The sequence below is a fragment of the Gymnogyps californianus genome, chromosome Z, assembly GCF_018139145.2.
Source record: "Gymnogyps californianus isolate 813 chromosome Z, ASM1813914v2, whole genome shotgun sequence".
NCBI classification, from domain to species: Eukaryota; Metazoa; Chordata; class Aves; order Accipitriformes; family Cathartidae; genus Gymnogyps; species Gymnogyps californianus.
In genome coordinates, this window is record NC_059500.1 from 73,084,328 (window position 1) to 73,105,064 (window position 20,737).

General features: G+C 56.2%; 1 protein-coding gene across 1 annotated transcript in view; it reads left to right on the forward strand.

The window, feature by feature from the left end:
* LOC127027794 (interleukin-11 receptor subunit alpha-like) overlaps positions 1-2,477 on the forward strand; it is a 27,762-nt gene extending 25,285 nt beyond the window's left edge. The window contains exons 2-6 of the mRNA XM_050913630.1: positions 63-204; positions 684-779; positions 978-1,077; positions 1,770-1,852; positions 1,957-2,477. Of these exons, the coding sequence (XP_050769587.1) occupies positions 63-204; positions 684-779; positions 978-1,077; positions 1,770-1,852; positions 1,957-1,973 (438 nt within the window). The 3' untranslated portion in view covers positions 1,974-2,477. The remainder of the gene's footprint in view (positions 1-62; positions 205-683; positions 780-977; positions 1,078-1,769; positions 1,853-1,956) is intronic.
* Positions 2,478-20,737: the final 18,260 nt, after the last annotated feature.

A 20,737-nucleotide genomic window follows, 5' to 3' on the forward strand; every position in this document is an offset into this window, starting at 1 on the left:
GGCCAGGGAGGGCAGCGAGGGGTGCACCCTCCTGCCCCACAGCTTCCCTCTGCCTGGCACAGGTGGAGACGGTGAACCTCTCCGAGGTGATCACGGATGCTTTTGCTGGGCTGGAGCATGTGGTCCAAGTCGGCGCCAAGGATTTCCTGGATGCGGGGAACTGGAGTGAGTGGAGCGCCGAGGCGCGGGCGACGCCGGTCACAGGTGCGAGTGGAACAGGCTACAGCCCCCAGCATCCCTGCCAGGTTGTGCCATCCCTCCCCAAAGGCCCTCCAGCACCCTGGGCTGCCCCTCTCCAGCCCGTTCCCCATGGCACCCATTCTCCCAAATATCACCCAGAGCAAGCCCCAGCTCCTGGGGTCCCTTGAAGTTGACCCAAAAAGCTGGTCCCGTGCACCATCCAAAAACTGGCCCCATGGTGGGAGACAGTGGGAGGCTGCAAGGGGGCAAAGCGTCTCCCAGCCCCACGGCAGGCTGCAGCTGTGCTGCTGCCATTTGGGGATTGAACCCCACAGCCTCCAGGCAGAGCGGGGCTCCCATAGCACCACTAGCACCCCAGGGGCACCCTTGGGCTCGTTGCACCCCTGGGGCACAGGGGCACCCTTCTTTACTCCTCTCTGTGGGTTCCTGGGGTGCTGCCCATGATTTTGGGTGAGTGATTCCCATTCCCTCTGTCCTTCCAGACCCAGCCACCGCAGCAAGTGAAGAAACCACTACAGACGCCAGCCTGGAGAGCCTGGCTGAGGAGCCCTCCCAGGCTCCCAACCCTGAGCCCATCAGTGAGTAGAGCTGGAGGTGCTGGGCAGGAGTGAGGAGCTGCCTGCCTGGGCACACGTGTGGCTGAGAGTAATGGGAAGGATCTCTTGCCCCATGCCCATGGGTGGCTGGGGTGCTGGGGTGTCCAGGAGCTTGCAATAGGGCCCCCTGGGTGCTGGGGGCTGTGACATCCCTTGGCCGTGACAGTCTCTCTGTCCCAGACCGCAGTGACCCCCTGGAGAAGATGGCCGTCTTGGTGTCCCTCGGGATCTTTGCCTTCTTCGTCCTGGCTGCTGTTCTCGTCATCACCATCCTCATCTGGTAGGTTGGGTTTTGAGAGGGAGGAGTCTGCGTGATTGCTGTCCCCATCCCACTCTGACCCCCAACCCCTCAGCATGGGGTGCCCCATGTCCCCCCAGCCCTGCTCTGGGGTCCCTGCCCAAACAGACTTGATGACAGCCCCATAAGGTGGTTTATGCTCCCCTTGTCCCCCTGCCACATCAATGCCTCTTCTCAGCACACCCCACCAGCTGCAGTACTGCCCAGCCTCCCTGGGGTCTTTTTGATGAGCCCACATCCATAGGACCTTTCTCTGTATCCTCCAAAGATGCTGCTGCTACTAACATCCCCCAAAGGCTCCTGCCTTGCTGGGGACTCTCATGCTCTAGAGTCAGTGCAGAGACCCCTCCATATGCCTTTGCCCCCTGGGAGTCCTGCCCCTGGGCCCTGCCCGCTGGTCCTGTCCCCGGGTCCCCTCTCATCCTGCCATGGCTGGGCTCTCCCTGCCGTGCTTTGGCTCTGCTGTCGGTCCCTGTCCCCATCCCAGCCCTGCTCTGTCTCGTGACTGACTCCTGCTGTAGCCCTGGAGCTGACCCACTGGAGTGGCCCAGCTCAGCTGGGCACAGCTGGGCACAGCTGGATGGGGATGCAGAGCGGGATCACCGGGGATGCGGGCAGTCCTGGTGCCCAGGGGGGCTGCTCGGGGTCCTCAGCCACCGCTGCTCTTTCCCCAGGCTCCGAGTGAGGAAACATGGCAAGGACAAGACCAAACCCCACAACTTCTTGGTTGCTGCCACCCACTTGAAGGCACTGCCGAGTGAGTCGGGGTGCAGGGGGGTAATGGGGGGAATGCAGGGGAGGGAGTGCAGGGTCGGGGGCAAGTCAATGCCGTCCCTGACCCCCTGCCCTCTCTCCTGGCAGAGGCCCAGATCCTGTAGTGAGCCCTGGCCGACCCCGCTCCCTGCACCTGCTTGCCCACGCGTGGGGCTTGATGCCACTGCTGGCCCCCAAGGACCCCACGCCTCCCGGGTCATCCCACGGATGTGGACAATGCCAGATCCCCCAGCACCCTGGGGGTGCAGGATGGACTCTAGGGAGAGGGGCTCTGGTTCCAGGAGCTTTGGGCTGCCCGTGCCTGCAAGGAGTCGGCTGGAGGTACCTCGGACTCAGGGCGATGGGCCAGCCCCACCGCCAGCGCTGCTGAACACATGGGGATAAGATGCTGAGCCAGCCCCACTTCACTGCCTAGTGTTGAGGGGGACCATGGGTGCAGGCTCCTAGGGGTGCCGGGCATCAGTGAGTAGGGGGTGCTGAGCCCTGCCCGTCACCCCCACCAGCCACCAGCAGGCAGAAGGGACCCCCCCCCCCATCCCTCTGCCCCCCTCCCCCGTGCTGTGGCTGGATGGAGCAGTGATGCCAATAAAGGGGGTAGCGTTGGCACTGCCCAGGCAAGACCCCCTTGCAGATGGTGCTGGGCCAGGGGAGAGGTGAGTGGCACCGGGTGAGATGCCAGCTTGGAGACGCCTGGAGGGGCTGAGAGAGACCCTCACCTGGGCTAGCCCTTGCTGAGTGCCAGAAGAGGATGCAGGCAGCTGCCTGGGACAACTCCCCTGCCCTCACCAGCCCGGCAGCAGGGACAGGACCCTCTGCACAGCCCCCTCGCTCAGCATGTGGTCCCCTCCCTATGCCTTGACCCGGCCCCTCTAATGGCTTCCATGTGTTGGCACCTCCCGACCTGGTGCTCAGCGCCAGCAGCCCAATGAGATCCAGATGGGGCTGGGTGGAAATTCAGGCAGCAGCAGCACGGGGAGCGCAGGGAGCAGAGCCAGCGTGGGGTGGGTCCCTGCGCCCACCCTGCCGGGGAGATGTGTCACTCCCGGCTGTGCCCCAGGGCTGCCCTTGAACCCGGGATGCGGAGGGAGGCTGGAGGAGGGGGACCCCCTGAAAGGGTCCTCGTGGGGACTGGGTTGGAGGGGACCAGGGCAGGGCTGTGCCTTTTGCAATGACTTGTGTGCCCACAGACCCCTCTGCCCTCACTGGGTGCCCCTGCACTCCCACCCCGGGTGCGGGGGGCATGGGGTCTGCCCGTGCCAGTGCTTGGCAGCCCCTCGCTGCCCCTGGTCAGTGCACTCACCCTGGATGGGGGAGGTGGGGGTCAGCCTTCCATCTATGATGTGCTACTGGGGTGGCACCATGCTTGGACAGGAGCAGGGCTCTCCACAGGGTAAATAAGGCAGGTCACCAAGCTGGGGAGGAATAGAGGGCCAGATCCTGCCTGGGCTTCTGGGCCCAACAGCCACATCCCCTCTCCCAGGTGTATACCCAGAACTTGCCAGCTGCAGCTGTGTCACGCTGCCATCACCTGCTGGTCCCCAGCATCCAGCCCAGCCAGCCCGCTTTCTGGTGTGTCACAGTCACCCTTGTCTCCCCTTGGTCCCCAGCATGGCATGGGCAGCCCTTACCACTTGGAAACCTGCTCTTACCACCACCAGATCCCACTCCTCTGCCACTATGGAGGGGATCAGGGTTGTGGTTGTCCATAGGATGCTGTTGAACATGGGTGATGTCCATCCCATAGCTGTGGCTCCAGCGTTTGTGAACTGAGCTCAGTGGTTTCCCGGCACCTGGTGCTGGTTTAGAGGCTGACGCCTGTTCGAGACGCAGGAGCGCAACAGCCAGAAAACGGGAGAGAGTGTGAGCTGGCAGTTCTGGCCCCCATATCCTGCCTGCTTATAAACTCCAGAAAGTCCAGGCATGCTCCAAATATAAGGGGGTTGCTGCTGGCTGGGGGGAGCAGAAGCCACCAGAGCCTCGCACATCCACAAGGGAACGTGTGCCTGCATTGTGCAGGCAAGCTCAGGTGGGTAGATGAGAAATGACAGGCAGAGGGGACCCATAGCTGTGCTGTCCCCATGTGCCAAGCCCTGTGTCCCCTTCCTTAGCTGGGGCTTGCCTGGCCAGGCTGGGGGGACACCCAGTTCTGGTGACCAGGGCAGCTTGAAGGGCAGGAGATGCACATCTGGTCCTCATCACCGCATCCTGCTGCCCTTGGCCCTGGAGGGTGACCCCTTTCCTCTCTGATGGAAGCTTTAGAGATGGGAGCTGCCACCGGTTTGGCAGCTGGAGATGCCAAGAGCAGGCGAGAGCTCTGCACACCACTGCGAAGTCCTGCCTGCCTGCACTGCGGCTGCCTGCTGGGATGCCCTATGGCTCAGCTCCCTGCTCCAGCAGCCTGTAAATGTCACACATGGGCATCGGGGACCCCAAGGAAGCAGCAAGTTCAGCGCCTGGGGGGCTAAAGATGCCCAGGGGGAGGGTGCCCTGGCACTGGACATGGGTGAATAGGGCTTTCCGCTGGACCAGTGAAGATGCAAGGGGAGGGCTGGGGTGAACAGCAATCTGGGATAAAGGAGAGGGCTCCAGATGCCAAAGTCAACTTTGCCTTCAAGCTGTGGAGAAGAAAAACAGGAAGGGACCATGAGAGCAGTCCCAGTGCCGGCACCTCCCTGTCCCACCGCGGGGCCAGGGCACTTCCTCCAGGGCTTGGGCTTTTCGGTGGCTCACGCAGCCGCTGAGCGAGCAGGAGGCTTCCTGCTGCGGGCTGGAGCCCTGCCTGGGCGCACCCTGCCCGGAGTAGGCAGAGGCACTTCCAAACTTGCCTTGCTGCAATATCCCACCCTCCCCAGCGTGGATGCTGTGCCAGGATCACTGGGGGAGCTGGTACAAGCCAGGCCTGGGGATGCTGAGGCTGTTCCGGGTCCAAGCAGCCTGTGGACTGCATCCGTGAGGAGCAGGGATGGGTCCAGCTCCCTGGCATGGGACAGGGAGCAGCCCAAGCCCAGCAGGAGAAAAGTGCAAGAGAACATGGCCTGGGTCCTGCTGGGGGTACAAAATTTCCAGTGGGCAGTGCTACACACCAGGGAAGGTCCCCAGCACTGAGGTGCAGAACGGTCCATGTCCACGTCTCCATCCAGCACAGGGTGGCCCTATCCAGAGCATCTCTCGGGCAGGGACTGGGGTGCACCAACTGCCCAGCTGTGTGCAGGGCTTGTTTGGGAAAGCAATAGCTTGGGCAAAAGCCTTTGCAGCCAGGCACTGGTTGTAGACAGTTGTGCAGCGGTGCCTGGGCTGCTTGACTGCCACCAACCCTGCCAAATATCTGGGCTGGCCAGGATCAGCCCACATTTTGCAGGGGAGGAGGCGGGTTGCACAGGACTGTGAAGCAAAACAGTCTCAACTTACCTCTCATGGCTGCTTCTGCTTCCTTCTCCACCACATCCTGAGCCAAGGAAAGAAGTAAAAGCAGCTCCAGCAGATCGTGGAAGCCATAGGGGCATAAAACATATATATGTCACGAGGTGAAGGAGAAAGGAAAGGGTACGTATACAGTCAGTGGTTCAGCAGGGAGGGAAGGATGCATGGATTGAGGGAAGGAGCCATGCAGATGTATAGATGGATGCATGGATCGGTTGGCAGAGGGAGGAAGGCATGGATATATGGATGGATGCATGGATGTATGGATGGATAGGCAGTTTGGACACCCAATTACCATCCTAAGCATCAAAGATGCTCATTATGCAGGGGCTGACTGGTGAAGATGGCTGGGAGGCCAAGTGTGTAAGGCTGGCAAAGGGAGGCCCGTGGGCAGAGCAAGGACGGTGTTTGGGAACAAGTCCCAGGTGTGACCCATGCACCCAGTCCCCATGGAAGTGGCATCACAAGCTGACATGAGGAGACAGAGCCCGAATTGTTACCAGTGCAGGTCCCAAGAGTGTCAGGGGAGAGTGTGGGACATCTCCGGAGGGATTGCATCCCCCTCAGGAGCCGCTTCCATCTCACGCTGTCCAGGCACTGGGAGTGGAGGACCAGCAGGGACCCTGCCTCAGGGGCACAGTGAATCCAAACACAAATGCTTTAAAAACCCAGTGCTGAGTATTCACCCTGGCCATAGCTTTCATCTCACCTGCATGTGGGATACTCCTGCCTGGGGTCTTGCCAGAGGGTCCAAGCACCCAGCCTGCTGGAGACTCTTGAGATCACCCATACTCCCTCTTCTTCATCTGCCTCCCTTTCTAGCTGCCAACTAGGCCTGCAAACTCCTTGCCTATCATCCGCTCTTTCCTGAAAGAGAGAAAGGGAAACATCACCTGCCAGGCCAGACGTGCTGGCAGCCAAACAGGTGTGGAGAAGCAAGAGGCCTTAGACATCTCTTCTTGCTGCCCCATTGTAGGCTTCTCCCTGCAGGAATGGGTTGTTTCTTTCTTTGCTTGCTGGGGCTGGCCCCTTCCCTGCCTTCAGGATGCTTTTGGTCTTTCACAGCTTGGAAACACCAAGCACGTGGCCGCAGAGATGCTGGGAGGCTAAAGCCAGCAGCTTAGCTGTACCCAGCAGCACTTCTGCTCGTGATGCTCTCAGGAAATGGCTGCTCCCTCCTCAAAGCAGCAGCAGCTCTTTGGATGAGCTCACCGAGCCCAGGACTTCCCTGCCAGCTTTTTTTGCGCTGAAAACTGTCCTGTTGTCCAAGCGAGGGTTCCCAGTGTTTCGTGTGCCTGCCACGAAGTGTGGTGGCACTGGGGGATGCATGCAGTCACATCGCTTTTCACAGCAGTGCCCACTGTGTATTCCCCATGCACACACCTCCACTGCTGTGCAGCAGGAGGACCGTATCTCCTTGATGCTGCCATGTCACTTGCTCAGAGGAGATGATCTCCTCCCTTCCCTGTGGCAGAAACTCCATCTTCTCCTCCAGCTGCCTCCAGAACTGTGGGGACTGAAACAGAGCAGGACACATTGTGGGAGCTTCCCTGGGGAGGGACAGGGAGCCTCCCTACCTGCTCTCCTCCCACCAGCTGCACCTTGTGGTCCCTGCATCCACTGCCCCATCAGCTGCTTTGTCTGCAGGGACAGACCAAGCAAAGAGAGGTTATGGACAGCTCGGCCCAGCCCTACACAGGAGCTCCTCAACCAGCTGGGGGACTCCAGGGCACCCTGGGTTTCCAGGATTTCACAGAGCAGGCGCTGGGCAGACAGACAGCCCTGCACAGCAGGGCCTTTCTCTGCGTCCTGAAAATGATGGGCCAGAGTTAAATGTGACTCTGGGAGTCTCATGTGGCTTTGCAGGGTTACAACACACGGGGCCCTCCCAGCATACAAGCAAGCCCCAGCCTTTGCTCCACGCTGGGAGATCCACCAGACGTGGCAGCAGCTGAGCTCCGCATACATGCTGGGCGTTGGCATTGTCACCTCTGTGCTGATGGATCTGGAGGTGGTAAGGTGCTGAAAGTGCCAGGTCCGTGTCTACACCTGGAATCTCCTGGAGGATGCTGACTGATCCCCAGGAGGATCTGCTGGCCTGGAAGGCACTGATCCCCAGGGGAATGCTGACCTGGAAGGCACCAATACTCAGGAAGATGCTGACCTGGAAGGCACTGATGCCAGGGAGGATGCTGACCTGGAAGGGCGCTGATTGCCAGGGGAATGCTGGGGATGCCAACCTGGAAGGCACCAATCCTTGGGGGCATGCTGATCTGGAAGGCACAATTTACCCAGGACATGGTGCTTTCTCCCTTACTCCAGAGCACTTCTTTCAGCTCCCCACTTATGCTGGGCACCAGCTCAGCCAGGGACCACTCCAAGGGCTTGGGCTGGGGATCTACACTCAGGCAGGCATCCATGGCTGGCTGCAAAGAGCCCGGTGAGCTGCCTGCAGGAAGCTGAGCCAGCACCACCTCTCCCAATTTCTCTCCTCCCCCGAGCTCCCCGCTGGGGCTGGGAGCTGCTGCCCAGCTATGGGCCAGGGGGAGCGTGGCCCCCAACTCCTGCCGAAACAACCCCAAGCCCCATCCTTCTGCAGGCAAGAGGAATGCCCAGACCCTATTTTCCCACTAGATGGCAAACATTGCCTTTAAAACAGCCTCTCGAGGAATTACATGCCTTCCCTCGGAGAGGAAGCTCAGAAAACCCTTCTTCAGGGCAAAGCCCTGGGGGCGAAGGGCCTGACGCTGCTCGGGAGCGGGACTGGGGGCGGCAGGGACCCCTGGTGTGCTCCTCATCTTGTTTTTTCTGTCATTTCTTAAATTGTTTTCCTTTCCCACCTGCCTAGTTTCTCCCCGGGAAGACCCATCCCTTGCCCTGTGCTGGTGGGGCCGAGCACCCTGGGCATGCAGGAGAGGTATCTAGTTAACCCTGGGTAGCACCTTGAACTTCCACAGCCACAACGTGAAACCCAGAAGCTTCGCTGGGGATTAATTACACTGTGGTTTGCAAGCCAAATGTGTGCTCATTCCTCCTTGCAAGCCCTCAGGTCGCAGGGCAAGCCATTATGCTGGGTATAAATAAAGGAGGCAGGAATGAAGGCTGTGCAGGTGGATGTGCACACTTGTCTAAGATCTTCTGCCAGCTCAGGTATATTTCCAGGCTTGTATATGTTTGTTTGAATTCAGCCCCAGATTTTCTCATGGTCTCTGTATTAACCACGTGCAGAAGTTTTCTGAGCATTTGCTGCTGGCTGTGGCACTGCTGCAATATTGCTGTGTGGTTAAACATGATGTGTCACAGCTAATGAAGGAGCTAACTGTGGATGGTAAATGTTTAATATGGACAAATCAAGCCAATTAGACAATGCCGAGAGAGAAGTGTGTCATCTTAGCTGTGTCTGTCCTGTGTGGAGGAGAGGGTCTGTGGAAGGGTACAACCCCAGCTACTATGAGATCAGCAGGTCCCAGCACCAGCCACGGGTAAAGACCCTGAATGCAGATCTTCCTGCAGACCCCCTAGACCACCATGTAGGTAGCTTCACCTGGGGGAAGAAGACAGTCTCTTAAGAGGAGGATTTTGTTTCTGAAACAAAGCCCTCTGGGTGGCCGGAGGGGACGGCAGCCATCTCTGGCACAGAGCTGCAGAACGAGTATATCATCCCACTCAAAGCACTCTTTGGAGTCCCCCAGCGGGACTGTTGGCCATTCAATGGCATGCCGCCTGCTTTTGTGGCAAATCTGAGGCTGCAGAGCTCAGCAGTGCTTGGACAGGAGCACCAGGGAACCCCGATAGCCGGGTTCCCAATGGCAGCCCCCTCCCCAGAGCATTAACAAGCTAACAGCAGCAGATGTATTTCCTCCACAAAGCGCTCAGGAGCCCTGCTCCTGGAAGCATCCTCTGCCCTTGCTGCCTCCGATGTTTCCTGCCTGGGGACGTTGTTTGGTATCATTTACACTTGGGTGAGAAGGGTCCTTCAGGCATCCTGGCCACTTCCTTCAGGAAGGGTTTATTGTCTCTTCCTCCATGAGGGCTGGGAAGTCCCTCTTGGGGCTATTTATAGTCAAAGAGAAAAATGTGAAAAATGAAAGGAAGAGGGTGACTGGGGAACAGAAACTGAGGGAGCTGTCAGGAGCCGGTCTGCAGCGTGTGGCTCAGGCCAGCAAGCCACTGACCCATCGTGACAACCACCGAATCACAAGCAGAGCAGGTAGAAAGCCCTTCTGGCCCTCTCCAGCATAGCTGGGCTCCCTGCCAGCCCTAGTGTTGGCATGTGCTGATGCCCGGGAACGTGGGATCAGGGCAGAAGCAGTGACAACATGGATGGTGTGGGCTCTGGTGCATCCCTGTGGCCTGAGGCTTCCCCATCCCTTTGCCAAGCTCACAGACTCCAAAGGCAGCAGAGCCGCAGTTCGGCACAGGCATGGCTGCATCACTCTTGAAGGTGGGATTTACAGATCCAGGAGGGTTTGACCCTCACTCTTGACCCAAAGACACCAAGGGATGGACAAATCCCCTTGCCTGAGGATGTCACATCTTTGCCTTGACGCGTGCCTGATTCTAGCTTTCCAGTCCAGGTACTGGGAGCAGTTCTGGCCCTTCCCTGTAGGCTGAAGGTTCTGGGTTTTTCATCCTGGGTGGTTTTCACCAAGCAAATGCTTCCTGCCTCTGCATGGCATCTCTAAATGGTGACAGGCTACCATGGGCAGCAGGCATCCCCTCACCCCTTGGCCTTGCTTTTCCCCTCATCTCAGATCCCCGGAGGCTGGAGCCTGCTTTCACGTTGGTGCTCAGTGGTCCCAAGCTAACCAGCAAGCCAGGGGCTCTGGAGCAAACTGGGAGCCATGTCCCCTCCTGCCTGCAGCAGGGTGACACCATCCACATCCCTCACCTGGTGTTGCCAGGCGAGAACATCCTCTAAGCATGAAGCAACCAATGCTTCAGAAACGCTGGTGGAGCTGCACAAAGCTACTCTGGGTAAGGACCTGCACCTCTCTCCCCACGACCTGTCACAAGGTCTTGGCCACGTGCATGGTGTGGGGCAGTGGTGGCAGAGGCAAAGGGGCTGTGCTGGGGCTGCTGTGGGGCTGTGCATTCCCTTTGTGCCAGTTCAGATCCCCCTGCGGGTGATGGATGAGAGGCATTAGAAGGCAAGGTAGCTGAGGGGGCTGGGGAAATGCTTTTGCTGTGTGCAGAGCTGAGGGATGAGCCTCTCCAGACCCAGCTGACCTTGCTTTCCAGGGGGGTAAAGGCAATAACCCACCATAGAATCATAGAATCATTTAGGTTGGAAAAGACCTTTAAGAGCATCGAGTCCAACTATAAACCATGACACACTGAGAGCCCCAGCAGAAGCATCATACAGAAACCAACACCCAGGACTGCACAGAGAAGAGCAGGGACCCTCCAGCTACATCTGCACTAGGAAATCAGCTCTGCTGGGGACTGCTTTCTGGCCCTGGGCCAACAGGCATGTGGCAGCCAGCCTCCACCCTATTAAACTCTCTTCACCCTCCTCGGCTGCACGCAAATTGCCTGTTGGGAATGATGTTCGCCCTTGGGGTCAACTGCCCAGGCTAGTTGACCTGGGCCAAAACCTGCCAGGAGGGATGCTGAGGGTGTTCAAGCACAAGGGGACGTTTTCTTCAGTTACTGTCACCCACACAGCCCTGATGCCCTGCAGTGGGCACCGCTATGTCTTCAGGGGGCACTGGGACAGCTGAGAGGTTCAGACTCCTGCCTGTAGCGTAGCTAAAGGTAACTGCTGAGTTAAGGGGCCCATTGGGAGGATAAATGGAAGGAAACACAGTACAGTTTGTCTGCCACCATTGCCAGGATGGCAGCCTGCTGTGGCCTGACAGGAGGGGAACCCAGCAGAGACCAAAGCCTCAGAGTGGACGAAAGACGAAGGAGTCGGCATTGTTGGTGACTCAGATCCTGCAGTGGGTTAGCGGGCTCCGCTTCCTGCGGGATTGTAGCTGTTTGCTTATTCCTCTGGCATAAGTGCGTTGGCTCTGCTCCAGGGCCAAGTTCTGCAGTTGATTGATAACCTCTTTCTCTATCCTTTTGCATCACGATCCTTTAAATGCAGCAGTTCCTAAGCTGTGGCCTGAGGATCCATGGTGAAGACCTGACAGGTGATCTGCAGACGTGCTTCACCTCTATAGTGCTCCCTGCTTTGCAGGGCTGGAAACCCATAAGAGACTTAAGAGCTGACCGGGGTCTGGAGCCCAGAGGAAGGGTACCGGTGCCTCAAGGGTCATGCTTTCATTTCCTCCTAAAGGCAGCTACTTTGAAGAAAAATACCCAGAAATGATCTGCCACCTTCTCTGGAGCACTGGCTGCAAAGGGAAGTGCAAGTTCCCTTTGCACAGTCTCCAGCACAGCCCGTGGCAACCGCTACTGTGATTCCCCCGATATAATAATCCCCATACCCTTCCTCAAAGCACAGCGGGGATTCAGAAAGTAAGAAAAGCCAAAAAAGACAGTGGCACACAAGGAGGCTGGCTATCGGGATGATGGGCAGCAGCAGAAACCCCACGAGCTGCAAGGAGGGGCTGCTGCCCAGCCAGCCGTCAGGTTTCGCTCCTGTCACACCAGGAAGGGAAGCCCAGTCTCTTGGTGTCTTTAGGATCTGGACTTTCGATGTCACATATCTCTCCTGTGGTCCTCAGCTTTGCTGAGAGCAGCAAGGAGATGATGCAGCCCCCATTGGCCCTCTGCTCGCTGCTCGTGCCAGGAGGCAGGATGCAGAGCGACAAAGTACCTCTCCAGCCACACAACACAGCAGCAGCAAAGGACAAATTAGCATCGGCAATGCAATAAGAGAGAGGGCAAGACTGAGACATGAGGGTTGCAAGTGTCCCTTCAAGGATGTGAACCTGCATCATATCAATGTGAATATTTACGCAAAAGCACCCAGGGCTGCGTAATCTGTAAACCTGAGCAGATTGTAAAAAGGGGGATAAAGTGCTGAGTTCTCCTTTGATCATTTAGATTTACCTTCACTTTTTTTTTCTTTGAAGACAGTTACCAGGCTGAGTTTGTGTATGTTGTACCAAATAAAGATATTAAAAGCCCTTTAATCTACTGCTGCATAATCAGCAGCTTATTTCACTGTGGAGGTAAATGGCGCTGGTGTGAGACATTAGCTGTGCATGGCTCGGAGCTCAATGGAAAACATCCTTGATTAGCTGGGAAGTATTCACTGGCATGCACTTGCTGCAGGCTGAGCAGGCTAGCCTTGACCCATACCTGGCTGTAAACCAGGTGGCTTTCAGTGTCATGCACAACCTAGTGACAACCGGCCAGGCATGCTAGGAGGGTGAGGTATATTTTCAGGGTGTCAGCAGGGACGAACCCAGGGAATGGCGCTACGGAATGTGTCCGGAGCACTGATGTGATGTCATCTCTGAACTGATGCAAGCTTACATGTACCAGCATGGGAGGTTAAAAAAGACTAGCAGAGACCCACCAGGATGGAGATTTTGGCTTCCTCCCATGCTCGCGCTATGCTGTGCAAGCTCTTTTACCATGAGCAGCAGGGCATGTGTGGAGGTCTCACATGCTCAGCTCCCTCTGCCTCCCTGCAAGCACTGCTGGTGCTGATGGAGGTTTGGGAGATGCTTTCTCCTTGCTCTGTGTTTGTGTGAGAAGGGAGCTGCAAGCAGCAAGACTTGTGGACCCATCCCAGCACATCACAGAGTCTTTGAGATGATAGTGGCTCCAGCAAAGACAAGCGTTACGTGACCAAAGCAAGGCTCCCCTGGCCTGGAGGAGTGTGGCCGTCTTCTCCTGGGATTTTAGGACAGTAGAGAGGGAAAGAGAGTGCTGAAGCATTTGCCATGGCCAGTGCCAGCACTCAGCACCATGGCTTGGGTTTCCTGCACACTGCAAGGAGCATCAGCACTCAGACCGCAGGGACGTGCCAGCCATGTGTGCCCACCCACGTCACGCAAGAACCATGACTCTTAGAGGTGGTGTCCAGAGACTCAGACCTATACTGGACCCTGAAGACTTTACAATCTCATCTAAATAGACCAGGCAGGCAGTGAGTGGAAGAGTTGGTCTGTCACTCCATTACATGGGGAAGGAGGAGAGGGACAGCAAGTGACAGACAGAGACCATGGCAGGGCCACAGCAGAAGGACGAGTCCATTGTCACTGCAGAGCAGAGCTCTGCAGGGTCATTGCCCCACAACCCAGGTGCTCCCCGGGCTCAGAGCTGCAGCCACATCTGCCTGATAAGCTCTCCAACACAGGCAGGTGGCAATCTGCTCTGCTAGGACTGCTCCTCCACCGTGGGATGAGCTGGTGACAAGGGGTGTCTTTCCACAAAATGACCACAAACCCTCTTGCCCCTCCAGAAATGGTGTTTGGGATGCAGCAACAGCAGCCGCAAGAGATTTAGATGGAGGGCAGGCATGTCTCAGAGCAGCCCCTTACTTTTTGCCCATCTCTGAGGCTTGCCATATTCACCCCAAGCATCCCTGCCCCAGAAATCACTCTCTTTTTAAATTTAAAAAAACCCAAAACATAAGCAACAACCAAACCACATAATACTTAAAATGCGTTGGAGTGACCCATCAGAAGTTTTTCACTCCACAGTCAGCACCAAATGTGGTCCGGGCTGCTCACAAAACGCCATACCACACCAGTCCCCCACCAACCTCCCTGGGCAGCCTGGACCTAACCGTTTCTCTGCTGTAAGGGGCTGGAGGGGCCCATCGCGGTGAGCAGAGAACAGCACAGGGAGCACACAAAAAGACTGCCCAACCTCATGCATCGTGTCCTGAGCCCTGGGCTCCCCTGGATACCCTCAGGCAAAGTCCTCTCCTTCTTGTTTTTCTCTGCTGCCAGTTCTTGTGGGTGTCCGGGATGTGCTGGCACAGAGCCATGGCCGGTCTGCGTGACAGCTAGCCTTGGACTTTGCCTGCCCGAACAAAGACAAGAAGAGGCTCGGCGGTGCCTTCCTTCTCCTTCCCGGCAGGTGGCTGCCTTTTTCTGCTGACCGGGATTTTTCAGGGAGGCAGGGACATTCGGTTAAGCATTGCTAGGCCAGGGCAGGGAGCCAGGAGAGCTCTTGCTCCCGCAGGACGGGAGGTCAAAGGACCGGCACGCTCCCTCCTGGACAGCGCTCACGGCTCCTCCGTCTGCAGCCGCTTCCTCAGGATGTGAGAAACGCTGGGTAGGTGAAGACCTCCTGGGGATGAAGGGCAGGGAAGAGCCTCTGCTAGTACCCCTTATCCCGGCCTTGCTGGGGGCGGTGAGGGGTGGTTGCAACAAGCAGGGTGTTTGGAAAGGGCAGCAACTACGGGGCTCGGTCCATCGGCGAGCCACCCCAGGACCCTGTGGGGCTGGTCAAGGGACATCGACACGAAAGGTGGGAGCAGGTTAATGACACTCGCTGATGATTCAGAGGAGCAGCAATATATTTTACAAGAATAAGTGGATGTAATAGATACCGGGTGAAATTTAGCAGTGCAAAGGGCAGAGGAGACAGTCCAAGAACAGCAGTGCTGGGCCAGGACAGAGGCTGTATCACTCTGGCTCTCTCTCCAGCTGAGACCACTACTACATACATAAGAAAAAGCACAAGAAACAGAGCAAACCAGAGTCATCCTTCCCTGCCACCCCCTCCCAGCACCCAGGAGTCACTAGTGCAGGAGTTTCCCCATGTGGAGGTTGCATGGGACCCATGTGCACCCACCCGTGATGGATTTGCCCAGCCCCTGGTTACGCCCCTCCAGTACCCTGCACTGTGGGTTTCCATGACTTATCTACAGAGGGTGTGAAAAGGGCTCTCCAGTTTGCTTTAAACTTGCAACCTGATCATTTCAGGGATGGACACAGCTTGTGTCAGGTCTAGGCACAACATTAGCACAGGAGCAGCTGGGTTGGCCCCAGCAGCACTGCAGTGGGCTGCGAGGAGGGTGTTTCTAACCAAAATTGAAGGGGGTTCCTCGGTCAGCCTCCCTGAAGCAGGAGAAGGCTTTAAAAGACCTTCAGAGCTTCCAGGGGGGGCAGTGCACTTCTAAGGGGACTGTGGTAGCATTAGCAGAGAGGAGGGGAGCTCAGGGGCTTAGCAGGCTTCAGTGTTATACTCCCAGCCTGCAGATGAGAAGTCCTGGACCTGCTGCCCAGGACCTCCCAACAGCTTTCCCGTGCAGTTCAGGGGCCTGGCTAACACCGCGGCTGTGCTTGGAGCTGCCTGAAAGAAGGATCTGGCTGCCTTTCTTTTCCCATGCTTCTGACTGCTATCCTCACGACTCTCCCCTCCGTTTCCTGTAAAAAAGGATCCACAAGTAAGTCCTTCCTTGGCAGGGCATGGAGCCAGCCTGTCTTATCAGACACAGAAGAGCCCGCCAGGGACTTTCCACTCTTTGCTGCTGTGCCCTGGTAGGAATACCAGCCTGGTACATCTTATTTGCTTCAAAGACTTCCCCAGCTTCCCTGCCCTGTGCTGCCTTTGCACTCTTGGCAGCTCTGCCCCCGCAGGCTCCAGCTTTACTCTCTTTGATGGCTTTTTCCTGGCCCTGGTCATCCTCTGCCTGGAAATCCTTGGACAGAAGTATCCCACAGGAAGGCTGGGAAGGAAGATGCTGCCTCTGGGGCAGCACAGACCCCTGTGCTCCATGGGGAAGCCCCCAAAGACCCAGCCACCGTGGCCTCCTCCAGCTCCCTTTGCAAGCAGCCGAGAAAAAGGCTCACTTGGGAATTTCTACATTTGACTCTTTAACCGTGCTGTCCTTGATGGCCCACCCAAGTGTGGCACAGGGCTGCAGACACTCTTCACACCAGAGCTGTACCCAGACTCAATCTCCTGGCTTTCACAGAAAGCCCTTTGTAGCAGATCCATATCAAATCATTGCAGAACTACCTGCCCTCCATCTTCACACACACTGTCCAGAACAGGAGAGCAGCTTCTGGAAGAGAAGCAGCAATGCTGAGCAGATCGGGACTGTTCAGACTGGAAAGTACTGACCCAGAAGGCTTGTGTGAGTACAACCAGAAATACCCTATGAGGAGTGAGATCCAGACCAGGAGGAATTCCTTCCCGGACTGAGCCGAAGGGGTTCTGGGAGCAGAAAGAGCAATGACCCTCCTGAAGCCCAGCCAGAGCCCTTGTAGAAAAGCACCGCAGGGTCACATTTGCAGGGGTTAATGCCCTGCTGAAAGAAATTGTTCTCTCCCTGCATTTGCCTGTATGCAGTACAGGAAAGGCTGCAGCCTCAAAACTGATGATGCAAATGAGGCAGAGCCCGTCTGGATAGCTGGAAGCTTCTGCTCATCACGGACTTGTCCCAACTGCCAGCACAGCCCATGATGAATGGCCCTGGCGTGTTCTGGCACACCACAGCCCCCCAGCATTTACTTTAGACAGTTGCAGCACAAGGAAGACAAATGAGATCCAGAGAAACCCAACCTGCTGTTGGCCCCCTCCGTCTCCATTTACATGTCTGTTTTCTCCTCCAAGGCCATGTATCTCCTTTGTTTAGGAGCGTGTCTGGCTTCTGATCTTGTTCCAGATGTTTTCTGCTCAAGCACCTCCTCATTCTGTTAAAGCACTGAGCACAGACACTTTAGGGCCCACTTTGGTTAAAACTCCCTTGACTCAGATGCTTCAGACCTTGCACCAACCCAAAACCACAGCCTCCATTTGGTACTACCCAGGGGGCCAGGCAGTGCACACCTCCTGCCAGGCAAACTCTCACGGCTGCCTCCCACTCAAAAATCCTCAAAACCTCACAAGGGTGAGGATAAACCACCAGGTGGAAAGGTCCCCAGCTCTCTGAGCTCTCCAGAGAGAGAAAGGACCCCTCGAGGGCTTCCACCTCCCCACGACACCCTGAGCCCTGCCTTTTCTCCAAGCCCGGGCTGAGTATCAGGATCCTGGCGATACACCCAGCCACTCCGCCGGAGCGTGCAGCACCGTGGCAGCTCTGCAGGGAACCCAGCCCTGCAAGGACAGGTGGTCCGGGAAGCGTTTGGCAAGATGGGAACAGTGCGTCCTGCCAGCTAGCTCTCCAGCTTCAAACCAGCCTTTATTTATCTCGGAGCAAGGCTCCACAGCTGCTTTCAAAAGGCATTTGATGCTAAACTCTTTGGCTTCACGTTCGCCCTGAAGAGCTCTTTTCTTGTCTCTCTTTGGGTTGCTTTCTTTTTTTCTCAAACTCAAACTCAAATTATGCCGGCGCAACACAGCCAAGGCTGCCAAGGCCCCTGCCAGGAGCACGCTAGCCGGTGGCCCAGATGGTGACAGCAAGGACGTTGTTTTTCACCGCTGATGGTTCACACTCTACTATTAGCGTCTGCACAGCCTGCTCCACTTCAAAGGGGGCTCATGGATGCCACACAAGATCTGCTTCCTTCGGCCCGGCTTGCCAAGCTCTCCCCATGCTCCCAAGGCACCTTCATCGCATGGGCACTGGGTCAGTTCCTGGATTTGCACCCGGGGACAAGGGTTTCTTCTGGCCATGGGCAGCCTCACATCAAGCACGCAACAAATGATTGGGGACTTCAGAATGTGACTCCATCGTCCCACCTCCACCTTCTAGAGAGATTCCCAAGGTCATGGTCCCCATAACTTCATGCAACCCTCAGAGGAACAGCATAAGGCAGAGGAAGCCCACCTCACCCACTAGGAACCCTGATAGGCAAGAACATCAGGGGAAAAAAGGATTAGGAAGGACTGCCCCAGGTCATCTAATCCTTCCTGTGCTGAGCCAGGGCCAGCACTACTTACAGCTTTCCAACAGGCACTGGTCTAACTGTAAACGTTTCCAGCAGTGGAGATGTGGCATTTCTTCAGCTGCCTCTTCCTGCTAAATGGAACTTCCCCCTAAAGCTTGACCCCAGGGACCCCTGTGGTTTCTTGACCTATCAGATGTAAACTCAGAGAGTACTTTTTTCACTTTCTCTTCACAGTATCCCTCGGTGCACTTGGAGACCATCTTATCTGTTCCTGGAAGCAGGGTAAAGCCAAGCTCCTTCAGACTGTGCTTGGAGGCCAGGTCATCCAGACCACTGACCAAACTCACTGTTGTCCTCCACAACCCTCCCAAGTGGGTGCACACTTTTCCAGAGCCCAGTTGTCCCATCCAGGACCTCCTCTCCCACCGAGACTGATTTAAATAACTCTTGCATTACAGGACCACCCATGAGTGATGCCCAAAATCCTCACTGAACAAAGCTCAGAGATAAATTAAAACAGTTGTCCCTGCCAGGAGGGAAGGGGACAGCGCCTGGATGCCGCGGCAGCAACTTGCAGGACATGTACCCCCTTGTCCTCATCCTAACAGCTGCAATGCAGCCCCTATTTCTCCCATTACCACTGCACCAGCTGCCAAGTTGGGCTGGAGATCTGAGCACCTCTTGGTATGAGGCTGACTCACAAATGGCTCTTTGTGGTGATTTTTTGCTTTAGTCTGCAGTAACACAGTTTTAAACACCGGTTCTACAGCGCACGAGCATGCCAGGACATGCTAATTTTTGCAACAATCCACCTGCATTGGATTTGCTAGCAGCAGGGATAGCAAGCAGTTTAGCTTGAAACCAGGCCAACACAGAGAGAGCTTCCCTCCCACCATTCCCTGTCATGTATCTACTGCAAAGTATCTACTGCTCTTAGTGTCTGTGCTGAGATATGGGGCAATGCAATGCAAACAGGGCAGAGCCTCCCTCCCCTAAGTGAGAAGTGCAGAGCTGAGTGCCAGCATCTCCAGGACCTGCTGCCCTGCCCAAGCCAACCAAATCCCACAGGCTCAGCAAAGAGCTACTGCGCAGCACAGACACAGCCTTCAGAAAGAGCAGGGATCAACCCGGAGGACTTCAGCCCTGCTTTTGCCCCAGGCAGGCAATGAAACCCACAGCCCTGCAGGCTCCGACACTGGGAATTCCCTGGGGTAGATGGCCTCAGCAGGGGCAGAGGAGGATTCTGGAGCATTGCGCAGTAACTGGGAAATGAAACCAAGCACTGTGAGAAGAGGGCTAATCTGTAGCTGTAGTGTATCCTGGACACTTCTGCTTTTGTTCTTTGCAATACAGTGGCTATCATCCATCACTGTAAATGCTGACTGGTGCCTTTCCAAAAGCCACGTCAACTAAATAAAAGGTGGGAAACTACGAGTTGCAGGATCTTTCAAGAAAAGCACTTGATTTCTTCACCAAAGACCACCTCAGCAGCTCACAAGACTCCTGATAATAAATGCTGCTTTTCTGAAGCATCATCCCCCCAGAGACAGTAGAAAGGCATGGCTTGATAATTTAAACAAGATTAAGGAACATGTATGTAAACACAGTTGTGTGCTTGCAGCGTGGGGACAATCAGTGCACATCCCAGCAGAGGAGGGGTTTTCCCAGCCAAAACATCTGCAAGAAAGAAAATCCTTTCTGTGGGAAAGTGGAGAAGAGTGAGATGTGTTTGTGGAGGAGGCACTCCGAAGGCTGAGAGGGTGAACCTCCCATGCCAAGCAGCCATACCACACCTGGCACATCTGCAGTGACACAACACAGCTGCCAAATCCCTCTAGACAGGCACAGAATAGCCACCACTCAGGTAAAGCCTCGGGCAGAAGGGTCCAAGGAAACTGGGCAGAAACTGGGCAGCACGGGGCCAAGCAGACAGAGGGAAAGGGAGACCCCAAAGTTAGAGGTTTGCACTTGATAGAGCTAAACAAGGATCATAGGAAGAGCCTCTGAGTCTGCCTTACTGCTAGCAATCTTCTGGCTTTCCCTTTCCACCCCGGAAAAGGAAAGGTTTGTCACACTTACGGGTTTAATGCATCCCAGCCAGCCTCGGGCTTCACATCAATTTCCCAAATTCATGAGAAGCTCCAAAATCTTCTCTTCTTTGCTGCTGTCCTTGCCCAGTTCTTGCCCCATGGTTGTCCCTCCCCTCTGCTCCCAAGCAGAGCTAAGGGAGCTCCCAGATCTTCATTAGTCCCCTCCAAGCCCCATCCCTGCAGTCTGAGCCGGGTGGTCCTACCTCCACCTCAGTCTCCTACAGACCCAGCTCTGTTTTGCCATGCAGCCATGCCACTTTGCTGTGGTTGCAGAGCAATTGAGAAAAGAAGGGAGGGCAGGTTCCCCCCAGCCTCCTGGCCAGGGGGCACACCATGGGGAGCAGAGAAAACCTTACCCAGAGGCACAGCTAAGCAGGAAAACAGGAGGCAGAGGTGGTGAGTGCCACAGAAATGGCACTAAGCCTCCCATCACTGCCTACCAGTTCATTGGGAGGGATGGGTAATGGGGAAGGTACTTTCCAGAGACTTCTGGCAGCAGGACAAGTCTCCTATTTGCTTTGTCCTGATTTTCTCTTCAGTCTCCAGTTTTTACTGCTACTGTGTATAAAGAGAAGATGGGTGCATCTGAGGGCAGAGAGGATGGGTCCCTCCTCCCTTTCCAAAGGGCGCTCTGAGCCCTGGGATCTGGGCAACGGTGCGCCTGGC